The 12,231-nt window shown below is 47.4% G+C and overlaps 1 protein-coding gene and 1 long non-coding RNA gene across 11 annotated transcripts in view; one reads left to right on the top strand and one right to left on the bottom strand.

The window, feature by feature from the left end:
* Positions 1-668: 668 nt before the first annotated feature.
* LOC121103361 lies at positions 669-1,535 on the bottom strand. Its single transcript, XR_005835530.1, has 2 exons — positions 1,436-1,535; positions 669-1,346 (listed from the first exon to the last, which is right to left on the bottom strand). It is a non-coding gene; the product is annotated as an uncharacterized LOC121103361 (long non-coding RNA).
* A 118-nt stretch (positions 1,536-1,653) lies between these two features.
* The window catches only part of FANCA (FA complementation group A), a 61,457-nt gene continuing 50,879 nt past the window's right edge, over positions 1,654-12,231 (top strand). For all 10 annotated transcript variants that reach the window (XR_005835543.1, XR_005835544.1, XR_005835542.1 and 7 more), the window contains exons 1-7: positions 1,654-1,745; positions 2,459-2,568; positions 2,920-3,004; positions 6,409-6,551; positions 6,693-6,788; positions 8,000-8,073; positions 11,980-12,092. Coding sequence is in view for 7 of the 10 variants with exons in the window: in XM_040633113.1 (XP_040489047.1) it covers positions 1,667-1,745; positions 2,459-2,568; positions 2,920-3,004; positions 6,409-6,551; positions 6,693-6,788; positions 8,000-8,073; positions 11,980-12,092 (700 nt within the window). In the remaining 3 variants the exon portion in view is untranslated. The remainder of the gene's footprint in view (positions 1,746-2,458; positions 2,569-2,919; positions 3,005-6,408; positions 6,552-6,692; positions 6,789-7,999; positions 8,074-11,979; positions 12,093-12,231) is intronic.

Genomic DNA, 12,231 nt, shown 5'->3' on the forward strand with positions numbered 1-12,231 from the left:
CTGAGGACCTACTGTTTGGAACTGGCATCTGAAGCGAGGGGCAGAGTGGTAAGACTGAGCCTTCACCTGTAAGCTCTGACACTGGATTTCCGTAAATAGCGTCAGAACGGAGTTGAATTGTAGGACCCCCAGCTGGTATCACAGAGAATTGCTTGGGGGAAGATTCCCCCACATTTGGGGACCAGAAGTGTCAGAAGTAGAGGAGATACACAGGAGGAAGAGTCGCATAGGAGGGAAGAACTGGGTTTTCCTACTCAGGATAACGGAGTTGATTTTCTGATTCACCCTTCTTCTGAAGTTAGGGCTCAAGACACCTTCAATGCATTTTTCACTTGTTTTTCCACGTACGCATAAACATGATATATGGTAAAGTTTGCTGAAACAAATCTAGAACTACTCTTTCAATTGGAGCTGATAAGAAAGCCTCCTGTCATTGGCCGCCTACAATTCATTCTCAACAGGAATGTGCCCGCAGTAATCTGCTCTCCCTCCCCCGTGGTTCCCCAGTGTGAAAGCCCTATGGCCCTGTCTGCTGCTGGTTCTCCAGCCCCGTGCTGTGTGTAAATCAGGCTTGAGGCCTCAATCCTAACCTTAAGCTGCCCTAGCCTTAACTGAAAAATAAATCTGTAATTTTTACACAATGATCACAAGAGGAGACACAGAGAGGCTCAGGAAAAAAAGTTTATTATATCCCCAAGTCTGAGACACAGGAGGCAGAGCAGGCTGTGAAAGGACCACCACGGTGGCCAGGACACAGAAGATAGGAGTGAGAGGAAGCTTTAGGTCAAGGTCTTCTTCGGGGTTTTCACAGGGGAGGCAAGACCCGGCAGCATCAAGGACCGGGAGAGGCTAGTCTGAAGAAGCCGGGCTTTGGGCTACGGGGCGGGCCTTCGTGGCCTGGCACCTGGCCAAGGGGTGATTAAGGTGGAAGAACTTTGCCTGCCGGGATCGGGGCCAGGTGGAGGGGGTCTGGCTCCGGGTGGACAGTCCGCGTGTCAGAGGCGTGGGCCCTTTGCTGTCCCTAAGAACGGGCTGGCACGGGGGGGGGGTCCTTCCCCAGCCAGGAAGGGTTACGATGTGAAACCATCACCCCGTGCAGAAACCGGGTTATGTCGACGACGCACCACACGTGTGTGCCCCCGCAGCCGACCACCCAGCTGGGACCGCGGCTGCGGCCGGGCTGAAGCCAACGCGGGCGGCGCAGGGGCACGGGCCTCCGCGGCAGGGCCGACCGGGTCTGGCTCCCCGCCCGCCCGCGGGACGAAGGACGCAGCGCTGCCGTTTTAGGGTGTCCCCGGGGTCGGCTTCGTCAGGCTGCTTCTTCGTGACCAACTCTCGCTCATTCTCTGCAGGAACAACGCACAGTGTTACCACAGCTTTCTCGCACGTGACGCCGATGTCAATCCACTCCGCTAACCGCCAACCCTAAACTGACCTCTCCCTTGCCCACGTATCACGTGCCCTCCCCGCTTTGCCTCCACCAACATGGCGCCTACGCCGCCACCACGATGGCCGCGGCGCGAGGCCTCCGGCCCAAGGGGGGTGTGTGTGTGTGGCTGGGTAGCCAGCCAATGAATGGGAGCGAGGTGGGCGCCCCAGCTGGGGGCGCGCGGCCACACCAATGGGGGGTGCAGACGCGCCGACCGAAGAGGTTGGTATTCCCGCCATGTCCGACTCGCGGGCGCAGGACGCTGCTTCGGACTTGGGGTCCGGGAGCCGCAGGAGGACATGGACCGAGCTGCTGGGTAAGAGGGCGCCGGGCCGCGGGGGTGGGTGGTGCCGGGCCCTGAGACCCCTTCCCGACCCAGCCTCCTCGCCGGCCCGGTCCCCGACCCCTCCTTGCCCCCCAAGACCTCCCGTCTTCCCCCACCTCTCCCGAACCCGGGTCCTAGTCCCCCCGACCCTTGGCCCCGTGGATCCCCAGTTCCCTCGGCACTGGGGGGGGGGCTGGCCACCGTCCACCCGGACGTCTAGGAAGATGGTTGTACGAGGCGGGGAGTGTAAGATTTGCCCCAGGCGTCCAGGAGCGCGGGGTGACAGCTTAGCCCCCAAACCCCAGAACCTCCGTGAACAAGAATCCACCCCAAGATCCGTGGCGTTTGCACGATACTGCTAGCTAGACCAGACTAGACTTGGGTTTCATCAGCTTTGCCCAACGTGTGTTGGGCAACCCTGTCCCAGGGTCCCACGTAGAAATGTACTTGCTGTGTCTTGGCTTCCACCCATGCGTGACAGTTCCTCCTTCTCCGCACATTTGGAGAAGTCTTCGTCCCTCGTTGTATAAAACGTCCCTCAGTTGGGTGCGTCTGGTGTGCATTTTTCTGGAATGCACGGGAGTCCCGTGGAAATAATGTGTTCCCAGGGTGCATCACATCAGCGGGTCTAGAATGTGCCCGAGTCGACTGGCAGGAATTTTTAAGGAGTGCTGTAATTTTGTGGAACTCATTTTCCTCCTTAGCGGGAAGGGTCAAGAGGCAACTGCATGGCCCTGGAAGGGAGCACAAGTTGCAGGAGTCAGCTGTGCGCCTCCTGAGACGCCATCTAAACTTGAATGACCTTTTGCTTGAGGTAAGAGGGAATTGGTTTGGCCTTTGAAGACAGAGGTTAGTTTGGGTGTTTTGCACCCAGCCAAGGCATAATCTTCATGAAGAGACACCTGAAAAGCCTTCTGAGTATCTGGTAGGAGCATCCATTAAATGTTGACAAGGCGAGAAAGAGATGGTGAGCATTTATTTTTTTGGAGATAAAATAAGTTCAGAGGGAATTTAGTTTCTCAAAAAGCTTTGGTGAGTTTCACTTTTTAGAAATGTTTGCCTCATAGTATTTGAGAGCAGTGCAGTGAGCGAGCCTTCTGTACAGATTGTTTCTACACACACACAGCTTGAATGTTAGCTAGAGTTCTTCGTGTTTGGTTTCCAGGTCGAAGGTCCGGCGTGTAAAACTCTGTGTCTCCATCAGTTGGTGGATCCTGAGGCCTCTGCTGATCTTTCTAGTTCACTCATAGGTAAGTTAGAGCTCAAGTTTCTTAACACCTGCGGTTTTGGAAGAGCTCTACCAAAGTATCTGCAGCTGCTGGGCACGTGTTGTAAGGCTGTTATTGAAAAACAGCGTTTGGGGGGCGCCTGGGTGGCACAGCGGTTAAGCGTCTGCGTTCGGCTCAGGGCGTGATCCCGGCGTTATGGGATCGAGCCCCACATCGGGCTCCTCTGCTATGAGCCTGCTTCTTCCTCTCCCACTCCCCCTGCTTGTGTTCCCTCTCTCGCTGGCTGTCTCTATCTCTGTCAAATAAATAAAATCTTTTAAAAATAAAATAAAATAAAATAAAAACAGCGTTTGGGGGCACCTGGGTGGCTCAGTTGGTCGGGCAGCTGGCTTCGGATCAGGTCATGATCCTGGAGTCCCACCATCGAGTCCCACATCGGGCTCTTTGCTCAGCAGGGAATCTGCCTCTCCCTCTGACCCTCACCCCCTCACGCTCTCTCTATTAAATGAATAAATAAACTCTTCAAAAAAAAAAGTAAATAAAAACAGCATTTGACTCAACATAGGACTCAGAAGCAGTAGGAACCAAAACGTCCCTTGGAAAAACGTGGGACGGTAATGTGCACCTCATTTATACAAGTGGGAAAAACAGGTTCTGCTAGGTCCGAGAGAGCAGGCAGGAAACCAGAAGGATATTTCTGGGTTGAGAATATTTCAGGATATTTCAATTTGAGAATAATGAGATCAGGGAAGTTCTGTGGGAATAATAAAATCAGTTATTTTCTGGACATTCACATTTTTATTATGAAATGACTGTCATTTCAGAAAGATATTATCTAATTCATTAATTTGTTTAAAATATCTATTAAAATAACTGTAAACAGACTCACCTTGACCACTGATCACCGCAGGTTTTTGGCGAATCATACTGATTCTCACTGCCCTCACTGTGTTTGAATTTCACATCCTAGTGTCATCATTCTGAGGAACCAGGCTCTGCCACACACTTCCTTGTATGGATTTTGGATCAAAGCATAAGAGCTTCTATAAAAAGCTCTTGACCTTGACTACAGAAATATAAATAGACCCTTAATTCATGAATTTATTAGTGGCTTTTCCTGTTGAAGATAGTTGCCATCATACTCATATGATATATAAAAAATGTTATGTAAAAGAGATTAAAGCTTTGTGAATAAAAACACACTTTCCCATGGAGACAATTTGGAAATAAATGGTTAGGAACTAGCATTTTCTACCTTTCTACTGTGAATTCTTTGCTTTTTAAATTTAGTTATAATTAACATGCAGTGTTATATTAGGTCCAGGTGTATAATATTCCCAATTTCCTTTATCTGTTTCACCCATTCCCCACCCTCTGGCAACCACCAGTTCTCTGTATCTGAGTCTGTTTTTCTCTTTTTCTACGTTTGTTTTGTTTCTTAAATTCTACAAATGAGTGAAATCCTATACTTCCCTTTTTAGCATTATATTTGGATCTGTTCCTGTGTTGTTACAAATGGCAACACCTTACGTCCTGTTTGCAGTTGAGTAGTGTTCCGCTGTGTCCATATACCACGTCTTGAGCCGTCCACCTGTTGACGGGTGCTTGCTTCTGTACTTTGCTGGAAGTAATGCTGCCATAAACACTGGGGTGCATACATCTTTTCAAACTAGTTTTTTTGGGGCGCCTGGGTGGCTCAGTCGTTAAGCGTCTGCCTTCGGCTCAAGGCTTGATCCCGGGGTCCTTGGACCGAGCCCCACATCGGGCTCCTCTGCTGGGAGCCTGCTTCTTCCTCTCCCACTCCCCCTGCTTGTGTTCCCTCTCTCGCTGGCTGTCTCTCTCTCTGTCAAATAAATAAATAAAATCTTTAAAAAACAAAACAAAAAAACCCTAGTTTTTTGGTTTTCTTTGGGTAAATACCCAGTAGTGGAATTACTAGATCATATGATAATTTAATTCTGTTTTTAATTTTTTAAAAATTTTATTTCTTAAAGGTTTTTTACTTATTTATGTGGGAGAGAGAGACTCTTGAGCGGACTCCCCACTGAGCCCCCCTGACTTGGGGCCTGATCTCCGGACCTGGAGATCATGACCTGAGCCCAAGTCTGATGCCTATCCAGCTGAGCCACCCAGGCGCCCCTGTTTTTAAATTTTGAGGACCCGCCATACTGTTTTCCACAGTGGCTGCTCCAGTTCGCACTCCCACCAGCAGCACACAGGGTTCCCTTGTTTCCACATCCTTGCCGACAACTTGTTGTTTTGTATATTTTTGCTGTTAGCCGTTCTGAAAGGTGTGAGCTGATACCTCATTGTGCTTTTGGGTTGTGCCTCATTGATGATTAATGATGGCGAACATCTTCTCTGTGTCTGTTGGCCATCTGGATGTCTTGCTAAGGAAAATGTCGAGTCAGGTATTCTGTCTGTTTGTTAACTGAATTTTTTTTTTTGATGTTAGGGTTGTAGAAGTTTCTTATATGTTCTGGATGTTAGCTCTTGTCAGATATGTCATTTACAAGTATCGTGTCCCATTCAGTAAATTGCCTTTTTGTTTGGTTGATGGTTTCCTTCACTGTGGAAAAATAATGGCTAGAAATTAACATTTTCTCCCCTTCTACCGTGAACTATTTCTTGACCCCAGTAGTTGATAATTTCTAATATTGTCATTTGGAATCTTCATAACTGCTACTAATTGTTTTAATTTACATATTGTTATGTGTTTTCAGAGCTCTGAGGATAATGGGCATGTGCTACAGTTTCCTTTTCTTTAAAAAAAAAAAAACCCAAAACCTTAATTTTGGAAGTCAAATCAATTAGACAACAATTTGCTTGTAGGCATTATCTATTTCAATGCTGTTTGGCATTCTTACTTTATGGAAGGGTGGCTGCTCAGGAGGCTAGTGGCTGCTTGTGGGCTCAGCACCCAGGCTCCACCGGGCAACACAAGGGCCGACCCCTCCTGTGGTCTCTGCCGACCACCCCTGTGTGGCACGACATTTGGAAACTGGACCCCATTCCACTTAAGCATCATTATAAAGTCAGCGGGAGCAGGTCTGTTTTTGACACTAAAGTAATTAGAAAAATAGGAAGTCATTGAAAGAGTCCAGTATAGTTACCAATTTATTGTGCTCCTTTGGAAAAAGTTGATGAAGTTCTAAGAATATATCTGCCAAGCTCCCTTGTTTGTGTCACACAGAAACACGGGCGTGTGCAGCTGTGGGTTTTGAATGCTGCCCATCCTGTCTTGGGAGTTGCTTCAGTGATTAAATGGTCTTAATTGTATACCTTATGTTTTTTCCCTCTAGATCTGTGCTCCCCTTCAGCAGTCTGTTTTCTGAGATGCTGCAGCTTAAAAAGGCCTTTTAAACCCCAGGTCTTCTGTTTCAGACATTGTTGTGTTTCTCCCGCTTTTTTGTTCTGTCTTTAAGGCTCTGCTTTACGGGATCAAGCCTCGAGACTGGGCGTCCCAGTGGCTGTGCTGTCCAGTCGGACAGTGGCCTCCAGCATCGTGCAGATCTGTGCGTCCAGTGGTGAGCCCTCCCACAGGGTGCTGCTGAACGCAGAGCAGAGGGTAAGACGCAGCGCCAGGAGCTAACGGTGCTTACTCATTACTTTTAAGCTAGTTGGAAAAATAAGACGTTTCTTCAATATTGCTTCAGGTATTTGCTTTTTTTTTTTTTTTTTTTATTAAAGATTTAATCTCTCATTTCAGAAGAAACTGTCTTCCTTGTTGGAGGTGGCTCAGTATTTATTAGCCCATAGTATGTTCTCTCGTTCCTCCTTCTGTGAAGAACTATGGGAAGTACAGGTAAGTTGGACATTGCAGCTCTGACTCTCGGGTTTTCTCAAGCAGTGTCTGTTGAGCAGAGGCAACAGAGTCCAGCATGTTCTTAGGGACTTCACCAAGCATCTCATTAGTCACAGAGAGGGGGTGGGAAAACATTCAGCAAATGCCTCTGAGGGCGGGAAAGAAGTACCTTCAGTTACCATATTTGTCAACATTCACCCGTCATCAGTAATATTGATTAGAATGTACCACAGAAATATGTTCTTTCTTCTTAGGTATAATTATGAACAATTTTCCAGGGTAGTGTAATAAACTAGAAAATTATAATTTAAAAGTTATTTTTATTCTTTTTTGAAGCATTTTGAATTCAGTAGGTTTATAGATTTTTGAGTAGTCGGAAGAACTCAAGGTAGCTGGTTATTAAATGAGATCAGTAAGAATAAAGAAAAAGGAAAGAAAAACCCAGGTGACGGTGCATGCATGGTTTCCCCCCATTCTTTCATCCAGCAGACCTTACATATGTGTCTGTAGATGTGTCAGCACTTGGCGCAGCCCCTGTGCGTCCTGACAGCTGTGTAGTGGGAGGGAGGGGCAGCTGAATGCCCACGAGTTGCGTTTGACATAGGTGTCCACAGGTGTGCAGGGAAGAGTGGACAGCTGCATGACTGGTGGCTAGGGAAGACTTTCTAAGAGAGCTGGCAGCCGCATGGGGTGTGAAGGAGGAGTGCCATTTTGTTGGGTGAAGGAGAGCAGGACAAAGTAGGCCATCAGACAGCAGACTTGAGTGAGATATCCTGAGGGCAGGGGAAAGGGTGTCTCTGCTGCGGAAGGGGGATCTCGCTGGGATAGGAGCGAGTGAGAGAGAGAGAGACTGGGTCACAACTGTCCCGTGCTGCGTCCAAGAGTCTCAACTTTGTTCTGAAAGCTGCGAAGAGCCACCAGAAGGTCTAAAGAAGAGAAGAGATTGACTTGTCCAGTCGATAATATTTTGGAATCTTGTATGGGCCCCAGTGGAGAAAGTCCTGGAAGCAGGTTACACTAGAGGCTGGCCAGGGTGCTGGAGGATGGGGAGACGAAGGACACAGTGGTGGGTGAAGCCAAAGTGATGGAGTATGTGTTCGAGGCTGTGCCTGTTGCTCCAGTTGTCAGCAGAGCCCATAGTTCGGTGAACAGGCTCTGCATTTTGTAGGACAGTGTGTGCACGGAGGCCTCAGTACTCTTATTTTCTTCAGGATTCTTTGTTGCTTGAAGCTGTGTGGCATCTTCACGTACAAAACATTGTGAGCCTCCAGGAGCTGTTGGAAAGGTAGTGTACCAGTGATCATTTAACAATACCTTAGTATCATAGGGTTTATTTTTTGTAATCTAGTCCATTATGACTTATTTATATATCAAAGCCAAGAATCACTGAAACGCTTACTTTATTATTTAAAGACAACGTTTGTTGTAATCAAAGTCTTTGTCATGGACAAACTTGGTAATGTTTTCTTAGTATAAGATATTATCGTGGGAGGGGCGCCTGGATGGCTTAGTCGGTTGAGCATCTATCTGCCTTTGGCCCAGGTCATGATCCCAGGGTCCTGGAATCGAGTCCCTCATCAGGCTTCCTGCTCAGCGGAGCCTGCTTCTCCCTCTGCCTGCCGCTCACCCTGCTTGTGCTCTTTCTCTCTCTCTCAAATAAATAAAATCTTTAAAAAAGAATTGTTTTTAAAGGGATGCCTGGCTGACTCAGTTGGAAGAGCATGAGATTCTTATTTTAGGGTTGTGAGTTCAAGTCCCGTGTAGGGTATAGAGATTACTAAAAAAATTTTTTTAAAAAACGAACTTTTTTTTTTTTTTTAAAGATTTTATTTATTTATTTGACAGAGAGAGACAGCCAGCGAGAGAGAGAACACAAGCAGGGGGAGTGGGAGAGGAAGAAGCAGGTTCTTAGCGGAAGAGCCTGATGTGGGGCTCGATCCCAGAACGCTGGGATCACGCCCTGAGCCGAAGGCAGACGCTTAACGACTGTGCCACCCAGGCGCCCCAAAAATGAACTTCTTATCTAGAAAAAAAAATGTTTTCAAAGATTTTATTTACTTATTTTAGAGAAAGAGAGAGAGCACAAGAGCAGGGAACTTCAGAGGGAGAAACAGACTTCCTGCTGAGCAGGGAGTCTGACGCAGAACTTGATCTCGGGGCTCCAGGATCATGACCTGAGTCAAAGGCAGTTGCCCAACCAACTGAGCCACCCAGGCGCCCCCCCAAAAAAATTTTTTTAAAGATTTCATGTATTTGAGAGAGAGCATGAGGAGTGGGGTGGGGGAAGAGGCGGAGGGAGAGGGAGACTCCCTACTGAGCAAGGAGCCCGATGCAGGCCTCGATCCCAGGACCCTGAGATCATAACCTGAGCTGAAGGCAGCAGCTTAACTGACCGAGCCACTCAGGCTCCTCCCATAGAAAAATTTCTTAAAAATTTAAAGAGACATTTAGGTAAATATGGTTGATAGAATGTGTGTACCTAGTTTTATTTCCTCCTGAAATCCCACCAAGAGTAAGGCAAGTGACTTTTTACAAAGCTAACCCTCTAAAGAGGGCAGCATATAGAAGAGGAGATAGGAGAAGCAACGTTTTGGAAGCAGAAGACAGACCTGTGGCAAAGGACTTAGTAAACTTGAGACAGACTTGCCCTAAGCCAGCAGTGTGGCTGCTCGCTCTGTTGCTAAAAGCCCACAGGATGGGAGGTGCCGAGCACGTCTAACGGAAGGTGAAAGAGAGTGACTCAGTGTCTCCGAAAGCACATAGAAGAGGCGTTTGGGGCTTTTGCCTGCCATGCTCTAGGCAGCCAGGCAGTTGCTTCTTCCCTAGCCAAACAGAAAGCCGGAGATCGGGAAAACTGCGTGTCTAGTTTGGGGAACTGTGAAGCACAGCTGAAAAGGCTGTATTGAACCAGTGGCGTTGTGATGTGTGGGTCACATCTGGATTTGAAAAGTTGGGTCTTCACCTGATACCAAAAAAAATTCTAGGTGAATCAAAGGGGGAAAAAATGAAATTATGAAAGTACTAGAAGAAATCCTGGAAAATGTTTCTATAATCTTGGGGAGGGAAGGGCCAAACTATGATATAAGGCCCAGGACTCAGAGAAGATTGACAAATTAACTGAAAAACACATTTCCTGACCTATGCACCTAGGCATACGGGGGTTAAAAAAAGGCATCCAGATTGGAAAGGAAAAAGTAGAACTATGTGCAGAGGACATCATCTTGCATGTTGAATGCCCTAGGGAATCCACACTGAAAAGTATCAGAGCTAATCAGCAAGTTGAGCAAGGTTGCAGGAAACAACATCAGTATGCAAAAGTCGGTTGTGTTTTTATACAATCACATGAACAATCTGAAGAGGAAGTTAAAATTTCATTTGGGGCACCTGGCTGGCTTAATCAGAAGAGCTCGTGACTCTCGATCTCGGGGTCATGAATTCGAGCCCCAACTTGGGTGTAGAGATGACTTAAAACCTAAAAAAAAAAAATAAATAAAAAATAATTTAAAAGAACATTGAAAAGAATAAATTAGGAATAAAGTAAAAGAAGTTCAAGACTTCTACACCAGAAACTGTAAAACATAATTAAGGGAAGAGCTAAAGAAGTAGACATTCCATGTTCATGGATTGGGACACTTAAGATGGCATTGTTATGTCCAAACGGATTTATGCATGCGGTATAATCTCCATTAAAATCTAACTTGTTTTTTTTACGTACACCCACAAGCTGATTCTGATACTGACGTGGGAATGCAAGGGACCCTGAATAGCCAAAAATTCTCCAGAGAGAAAAACAACTCTGGGGGATTCACAGGTCCTGTTTCCAGGACTTACTACAGGTGATGGCCTAAGGGTAGACTTAGAGCAGTGGAATAGATTTCCGGTCTAGACGTAAACCCCTACATTTCTGTCACTGATTTTTTTTTTTTTTTTGAGATTTTATTTATTTGATAGAGGCAGAGCAAGGGGAGCGGCAGAGGGAGAGGGAGAAGCAGATTCCCTGCTGAGCAAGGAGCCCGACGCAGGGCTCGATCCCAGAACACCGGGATCATGACCTGACCCGAAGGCAGACGCTTCACTGACTGAGCCACCCAGGTGCCCCAGTCACTGATTAATTTTTTAAAGATTTATTTATTTGTTTTAGAGAGAGTATGAGCAGGAGGGGCAGAGGAAGAGAGAGAATCCCAAGCAGACTCTGGGTTGAGTGCAGAGCTCGACGTGGGGCTCAGTCTCACAACCCTGAGATCATGACCTGAGCCGAAACCAAGAGTCAAATGCTTAACCCACTGAGCCACCCAGGCACCCCTGTAAGTTGATTTTTGACAAGGGTGCCAAGACCATTGAATGGGGGATAAATGGTCCATTCAACAAATGGTTTTGGGACAACTGGACATAGACATGGAAAAGAATGAAGTTGGGTCCCTGCTTCACACTACACGTAGCAGCTAAGTCACGGTGCGTCAAAGAGCTAAACGTAAGAGCCAAAGCCATAACCCTCTAGAGGAAAGTCTGGGGTTACATCTGCTCGAGCTTGGATTAGGCGGTTAGAACTTGTGTGCGTCAGCACTGTTAGGACCGTGAAAAGACAATGCACAGAATGGGAGACATTATTATCAAATCACTATCTGGTAATCTGGTATCTAGAATAAAGAACTCTTGTACCTCAACCATAAAGACAAATAATTCAATGAAAAATGGACCAAGGATTTCAGTAGACATTTGTCCAAAGAGGGTACACCTAAGGCCAAGCACAGGAAAAGGTGCCAGACATCGTTAGTCCCCAGAACAGTGCGAGTCTGCCAGGTGAGGACCCCCACTGCTCCTGCTTCCGGATCCGGGCTCCCCAGTCTGTTCTGCATGGCTGATGCCCTTGATGACAGTCTGTCATCTCAAAATTGGAGCCTTTTTACTTGTTTCTGATTATTTTACTCTTACTGGACTCTCTTTTTTCCCTGAGTAGTAGTAAGCTATTCCACATATGCTTTTTGAAGGTGATTATCTTTAATATCAGTGGCAGTGTCCCTGCCCGCTCCTGGGTGTCAGCGGGCCCTGTCCTGACTTCTGGGGACGGCTCAGGTGGCTGCCAGCTGGTTCTCAGTGCCCCGGCTTCCTCGTGAGATGAGTGTGGAAGAAAAGGGCCTGATAGATACGGGACGATGGTGAGCCCAGGGTGAGCTGTGTGCTTTGTCCCTAGTCGTGCTGATACTCAGGCCACGGTCGCGTGGCTCTTCAGGGACCTGTGCCTTCTGTGCGAGCAGATGGAAGCCTCCACTCTGCACACTGAGATCGCCAGGGCTATGCTTTCTGGTAAGTTCACACCAGGGGCAGGTTCATGGGCAAAGTTGAGGTGTGTGGGAATGCTTTCGGCTGCAGGAGCCTGTGGGAACAGGACAGCCCCACACCCTAGCTCGGGAACTTGGAACGAAATCATCTCCACCTGGACCTG

Source organism: Ursus maritimus, unplaced genomic scaffold, assembly GCF_017311325.1.
Source record: "Ursus maritimus isolate PB19 unplaced genomic scaffold, ASM1731132v1 scaffold_19, whole genome shotgun sequence".
Taxonomy (NCBI): Eukaryota; Metazoa; Chordata; class Mammalia; order Carnivora; family Ursidae; genus Ursus; species Ursus maritimus.